Source organism: Montipora foliosa, chromosome 2, assembly GCF_036669935.1.
Source record: "Montipora foliosa isolate CH-2021 chromosome 2, ASM3666993v2, whole genome shotgun sequence".
Classification (NCBI taxonomy): Eukaryota; Metazoa; Cnidaria; class Anthozoa; order Scleractinia; family Acroporidae; genus Montipora; species Montipora foliosa.
This window is the reverse complement of record NC_090870.1, coordinates 5,975,374-5,982,873: the sequence shown is the minus strand read 5'-3', so window position 1 is coordinate 5,982,873 and position 7,500 is coordinate 5,975,374. Positions and strand designations below refer to the sequence as shown.

General features: G+C 40.6%; 1 protein-coding gene across 1 annotated transcript in view; it reads right to left on the bottom strand.

Annotated features, from left to right (window-relative positions):
- The window catches only part of LOC137992217 (uncharacterized), a 20,474-nt gene that overhangs the window by 11,356 nt on the left and 1,618 nt on the right, over window positions 1–7,500 (bottom strand). Inside the window, exon 2 of the mRNA XM_068837408.1 lies at window positions 1,467–1,638. Within this exon, the coding sequence (XP_068693509.1) occupies window positions 1,467–1,638 (172 nt within the window). The remainder of the gene's footprint in view (window positions 1–1,466; window positions 1,639–7,500) is intronic.

The window sequence follows — 7,500 nt, the reverse complement described above, 5'->3', positions numbered from 1 at the left end:
TTGTTTACAAAGATGCACTCAAGCGAAATTTGGAATCTCCTATAAACCTTTTCGAAAAACCGCCACCAAACACGCAAAACCCGAAAACCACGTGATAAAGTTATGATTTCCCTCAGCCACACAGTAATTTCTTGACCGTAAATCGCCACAAAAATACAACTGAAACCGTAGAACGACACTCAACATTGGCTGAAACCGCCAGACCGCCAGAGTATAATAGACTATCCATACATCGGAATCGCTCGGCTCAATCCGACGCTCATCTTCCATGTTCCGAATATCTCTTCCCACTACCTTTTTATTTGACCATTTTTCCAGAGGGGCTTCTTTTCGAGGCAAATGAAACGAACAGAACAGGAAAACAACTCTTTAGAATACAAACTGGCCGGAAGCAAACCAGATGGCTATTTACAAATGCAGCCGAGAGGTTGAACCAGGAACAACCACAAGCAAATTCCTGAAGTGGAAAAAAATTAATAGGGATCTCTGGAACCCGGGATCTCGGGATCCCGCCCGCTCAAGGCAAACGCCCTAACCGTTAAGACGCACGCTTTTCGTTCAACCCCCTCTCAATTCACATATTTTCTTTTCGTTTAATTATATCCCGGCTTTTTCAAATAACGAAAATACTTTTGTAGTACATCATTAATATAACTGTTCAATTTTGCCCTTTATTCAGCTTTCGAATGGGTACAAAACACTTATACATCAACTCTGTTATAAAGAGAAGAGCAGTGCACTAGATAAGGACTCAACTGAAAACCCCAACTGAAAACGAACAGGTGGTGTGTATAGCCCTGACCAAGGCAATGGTGTGACCCTTGGGGTTCTAAGGAATTCTTATTGAAAAACGCTATTTAAAATGTAAAAGAACGCTATCATAGACAGCCCAACTAAGGCATTAAACATTTTTTTTTTAGCGCGATATAACAATAAACAAAACTAGACTTGTGCTCCTGGCGAAGGCTGACCGAAGAATGACTAAGCCTACCAACGCCCGCAAACTACAAGCCACTGCGTTCCTAACATGGCTCACCAGGCCTCTGATAAGTGACGGCAAAAAAGCAATTTATGCTAATTTACAATTAGAGCGGTTTCCAATTGAGCGTCGAAAGCAATTGGCGAATTGCTTTGGTTTATGATTACTTAACTCAGTGATTCGTTCAAAGTTCACGCGCCACTTTTTCAACCAATCAGAAGTGAAACCAAAACCAATCGCGGCTCGCGCGTGCACATTTTCCCGCGCTTTGTGTCGGCTACGTGTAATTACTTCGAGTTGTGATTGGTTTACCGGATTGCATTCGTCCTTTTTGATTGGCCAAAGTAATTACTTTAATATTTGGTTTGGTTTTTGGTTTACCGGATTGTATCCGTCTTTTTTGATTGGCCAAAGTAATTACTTTAATTTGGTTTTGGTTTTACGACACTCGATTGAAACTCGCTCTATTACAAATCACCTTATTTACCTTAGTAGTTTCTGCATTGGATCCCCCATATATTTCACAAGATAGTCTTTTAAGGATTGTTTCACACTTTTACCGTCATTGTCCCTTTTCCAAGTGGCATTCATTTCTTCCGAAATACCATCAAAGTAACTGTCGTCAACAATATCTTTAACGTATTTCTCGTCCAAAACACCTAAAATAAAACAATCATTCAATCAGTTGGAAATCGTCATAGACTATCGTTCGACGCCCTCATAATGTTGATCGACCGTGAAACGCAAGAAAAATGAATGGTTCTTCCCGACGACAAATTGCTCTCGATCTAAAATTCATATGCAGTGTACAGTTTCTTTTTACAAAGGTCAATAAGACTCATTGCCTATTATCAAGCTTTGCATTGGCCGTAGCAACACAGCTTTCGGATCGGAATAAAATTAACCTAAAAACCCAATACTCGTCCTTAGAACTACAGTGTGTTCCACCTGAACGGCCGCGATTAACGATTGCGATTAATTAACGAGAATAGACCGAATGCATAAATGACGGCCAAAAATTTATTCTTTTGTTTATGCGCTAATAAGACTCACTAGCCTCTCTCTCAAGCAACACTTCTGCAAACGAGTCTAATTAGCACATTTAAAAAAGAATATTTTTTGGTCAGCATTTACGCATTCGCTCTCTATTCTCGTTAATTAATCGCAATCGTTAATCGCGGCTGTTAAGGTGGTCTTTTTCCAGTTTCAGTGTGTATTTGCTGGTGAGGCTCGTCGTGCCATAATCTCTCAGTTACAATAGCTAATATTTTCACACATTCACGTATTACAGGATACAGTACGAACTTATAGGTGATCATCTCCCAAGTGGTTTTTATAGCGCAGTGAGGCGCAATCGCGTGGTCATGGGTCGAGTTATGTTCAAGCCTAGATTTGGACGATGTCACGCAAAATGAATATGATTTAATGACACCCAAAATCAGTGCCTAAAAGGTAGAATGAAACATGGCAATAACCATTTAAAACTGTTCAACTGTTTCAAAATCACCTTGTTTGTGATGTAACGATAATTTTATCAGGAAAGGAATTCTCACATTATCATTTTCGTGTTTCAAATTCGTGGTTAGCAAGAGATTTCCCCGAAACACCCTAAAATAACGTTACATAGCCCTTTTAAGTTAATGCCACGAATGACGCGGGGTGACATAAGATAGGAATTCACTTGATTTATTGTCAACCAGATGCTTCTGTGAAGCATACACTGGGTTGCCTGTGGTACGTGCTACAGAAAATCAGAAGGCACTGAATTGTGTGGTATTGAAATACAGCATTCCAGTCTCTGAAGAATAACAAATAAAAGAGAAGCGAGAAACATTGGCTTCTGGGCTGACATGTTGATAATTTTCAAGTTCCCTCACAACTTCCTTGCACCACAAGTGTGCCCTCTGAGCATCTGACAGATTTGTAATACAGAACTTCACTGAAGTCAAGCCCTATTTCGCGGGGTTAGTGTTAGGATGGGAGACCAAAACACGAAACCCCTCATAAAAAACAGAAGCATCTGACCGAAAATACTATTAACGCTAACAAATGCGAACTCAGCAAGGTACAGATTTTGTTAGCTTGCTTTATGCAAAACAAATATTGATGAAAAAGCAAATAACTATTGATACACAGTTTTCAGAAAGAGCAGAAGGAAGTTTCCAGGACGTTCGATCGAGAATGAAATATTTACGACATGAAAACAACATTAATTTTGAAACGTGAATATAGAATATAAAAAGTTACGATCAGCGACAAACATTTTGGGAGATTTTTGCTACGTTCAAGTAAATTGCAAAAGGCATGTACTAAAACCCGAAAGACCGAAACGAAACCATCGGAACGAAACCACCGAAACCGCCGAAACCATCGAAACACCGGAACGATACCAACGTCACCATCGAAACACCGAAACGAAACTTGCGAAACAACCGAAACAGCTATCGAAACAGCGAAAATGACCATGAAGATCACGAGATTTTCTGAAATTCTTCCACTCTTGACGTAGTTTCACTGTAAGTAAAATTAGTCATTTTGTTCAAAGTTGTTACCTTCTGCACAAGCACACAACAGACTTGGTAAATTCACTCTCCACCATTAACTATTCCAACCTCGTTTTCACTTTGCTCGCCGTGTGCCCATCATTGCTTGACATAGTTAATAAAGGAAAAATAATGAAATGAAAGAATCTTCAGGTATGCTTAGGGAATCTGCAAAGATTGTGAGTAAAGAGCAACTGAATAGCGACAATCAGCCCGGAGGTCAAATTTTATACTGCAATCGAGTCAGTTTCGATGGTTTTGTTCAAGTTTTTTATAGCTGTTTCGTGTGTTCCGGTGGTTTCGTTTCGATGGTTTCGTTCCGTTGTTTCGGTGGTTTTGTTGGTTTCGATCCGGTGTTTTGATGGTTTCGGCGGTTTCGTTCCGATGGTTTCGTTTCGGTGTTTCGGGTTTTAGTACATGCCATTGCAAAATCGAAAAGTGACATGGCCGGAATTCAGCGGGCGCCGTGATTAAGTTACCGCGGCAAGTTTACTCGCCAAACAGTGAAGCATCTGTGTCAAATGATGGCAAGATACCGGGTTTTTGTAAGTTTCTTTTTCTGTCAAGTGTTATAAAGTTTGACAATGAAATGAGCGAAGTCAAAACAAAGATCACAATCGCCCAACTCTTGTTGATGCAAAGTCAAAACGATCATGACTAAAACACCACACGAGTACATACGGGTAACATACGAGTAACATACGAGTAACATACGGATACATACGAATACATACGACTGACATACGACTGACATACGAGAAACATACGAGTAACATACGGATGCATACGATCAACATACGGATACATACGAATACATACGAGTAATGAGAATGTTTTTCTCATAAAGGAAGCTCTAATTATAAGCCTTGCAAGCATTTTTCACGTCAGCAAACACGTACCCGGCTCAGTTTGAGGAAGGGGGGGGGGGGGGGGGAGGGTGGTGTTGATAGACCCACCAAGGCTTTCGTTAAATTTAGTCACAGTAAAATAAATTCACATGGAGTGCAAAACCCTTAAGGCGGTGAAAGACGAGATACAAAAACCCTCAACTTGTGGGGCAACATTGTTTCGTTGCAAGTTCTGGTCGATGTTTCGCATTTTTCACTTTGCGTGATCAACTTGACCCGCAAGAAAAACATTTGTTGCGGGTTGAAGAAATGCAGGGCGCTGAGTGGTTGATTTGCTAGTACAAGAGCACATGTGTTGCGCGACAAGTTGTGAGCTTGATGAAAAACGAGCAACAAAGCCAAAATTTGTTGCTCAGAGTAGATCTGCGCTCTACTTTTCGCAATAACTTTCTTCAACCCGCAACAAATGTTTTTGTTGCGCGACAAGTTGATCATGCAAGGTGAAAAACGGGAGAAATCGACCCAAACTTGCAACGAAATAATGTTTCGCGCCAAGTTTAGGGTTTTTGTATCTCGTATTTCGCCGCCTTTAGCTTGCGCAACAAGATGACAGTATATTTTGGATGTTGCTCTCGTAGATGATTGACTGTCAGGCCAGTTTACATTTAAGGCACGTAAGGAAGTCAGAGCAGGTCTGTCATAATCATTTACCCCATTTAAGCTTTCTGGCTTGATTTTGCACTGATTTTTTGCACTGATTTATCATAGGCAACTTAAGCTGAAATAGTGAAATCAAGATGGCGGATCTGATGACGTCACACGACATAAGCGACATCCAAAATATATTGTCATCTTGTAGCGCAAGCTAAGGGTTTTGCACTCCATGTGAATTTATTTTACTGTGACTAAATTTAACGAAAGCCTTGGGGGGTTGATCAACACCCCCTCCCTCCCCCCTCAAACTGAGCCGGGTACGTGTTTGCTGACGTGAAAAATGCCTGCAAGGCCTATAATTAGAGCTTCCTTTATGAGAAAAACATTCGTATTACTCGTATGTATTCGTATGTATCCGTATGTTAGTCGTATGTATCCGTATGTTACTCGTATGTTAGTCGTATGTTAGTCGTATGTTAGTCGTATGTATTCGTATGTATCCGTATGTTCCGTATGTTACTCGTATGTTACTCGTATGTTACCCGTATGTACTCGTGTGGTGTTTTAGTCATGATCGTCCAAGACGCGTACGACGTTATTTATCACCTGGTAATTCCATCATTTTGGAAATAGCAGCTGCTTTATTATTCATCTGCGTCACAAGTTTTCACCGATTTTGGGGCTCATTTTGTTGAAACTCAAGAACGCTTCCAACAGGCCTGTGAACCCTTCCTGCTTACACAGCAATACTATACTAAAAAACTTCTCCTATATCACATTTCAACCTTAAGCTCGAAAATTCAATACTCAACATGATATTATAATTCACAAAGGCAGAAAATACCACAGAATCCTTTTCCAGCGAAAGTTTTATTGAAACAAACAACATATTTACTCTTAGAGGCGAAAACCTCTTCCTATTTCATTGCGTGCGTGAAGACAAGAAACTCAATTGTGTCAAATTACCATGTACTTCAGGTAAATACTGCTCACTTTGATTTCGTCTCGACGGGCGATAGATTGTTGTCGAAGACCAGTACTCGTCGCTTTTGAGATTCATGCCTAGTTTATCCAACTGACTTTCCATTATTGAGCTCCATAAGGGTATATTTTGTTTAAGGATCCACTAAAACGCCATTCGCGTTGCATGACTTTCGACGCCATTGCAGGCTAAGTTGATGATTCTACTGTGTCCACCAGAGTAAATGTAAATGTAAAAAAAATGTAAATGCTTTCCTTATAGTGGAAGTACACTTAGCTATCAAGCTAGTTTACAGGTACTCCACTGTTAACAAGGTGAAAGTAACAATTGGCAAACTTAACAGAAACATATTAAGAACCCCAACTGGCGGGAGGCAACCAGTTGGCTATTTACAAAGCATGGTAGAGTTGAATCCGGGACAACCGGAAACAAATCCAAACCAGAGGTTATAACGGGATTTGAACCCGGAGAAGCCGCGTGCAAACCCAACGCCCTAACCACTGGACCATACTACGCAGTTCCACTACCCTATCGATCCTAAGAAAATACGCGCAGAAGGCTCTATGCACAAAGACACCACTTACCAGGGGAGTGACAGGCAAGACTTTTACCGACACGGAAAAAAAAAAATAAAAAAAAAAATAATAAAACAAACAAACTAAACGCAGACCTCGACTGGGTTTGCCCATAGGCAACCCAGTAATAAATAATAAATAGTAATAATAGTAATTAATGATATTTTCCCAGGAAGCTCCACTCACACGAAAGTGGTTGCAGGGAGGTCCTGAATCCGATCAAATTGGAATTTAGAAATGTTTGTTTTTTGAGCCGGGGGGGGGGGGGGGGGGGGGGGGAAACCGGAGAACTCGGAGAAAAACCTCCCGGAGAAGAATGAAGAACCCACAAATGTAACCCACATGTGGCCAAGAGTCCGGAATCAATACGGTGCCACATTGGTTGGAGGTGAATGCAATCACCACTACGCTGGACACGAATATACTGTTAAGTGGAGGCCGCAGTCAAATTGAGAGGTCGCCTGAGTGTCGCAAATTAAACACTTCTTGAACGAATCGAATGTTATGCTCCTTAGCTAAATGAAATTGATAATAATCCCACAGAGAGCAAACTATATAACAAATGAATATTTGTTCAAAGAACACTGGTGTGGACTGCAACAAAAACACTTATTTGGATTTCGATGAAGACCCCTTTTAAGTAGGTAAAAGAGAGACTGACGCAATGACCCTGAACTGAGTTGTGCAACGTGCGAACTGTGTTTGCGACATAACATGCCAGGTTTTAATGAGCGTAGAGATCCAACTTTTAAGCTCAGATTATGCTTTTTTTTCACATCCAGTTTTCATTCCGCCCACAGAAGATACAACTATAATTAATTAAAACTTAGTATACAAGAAGTGAGTCCTGGTGACATTTAAAGTGGTTTCACTAGCCTTGCATTTATGAAAGCAGGGAACCCTTTTTCGCTGTGGTCGA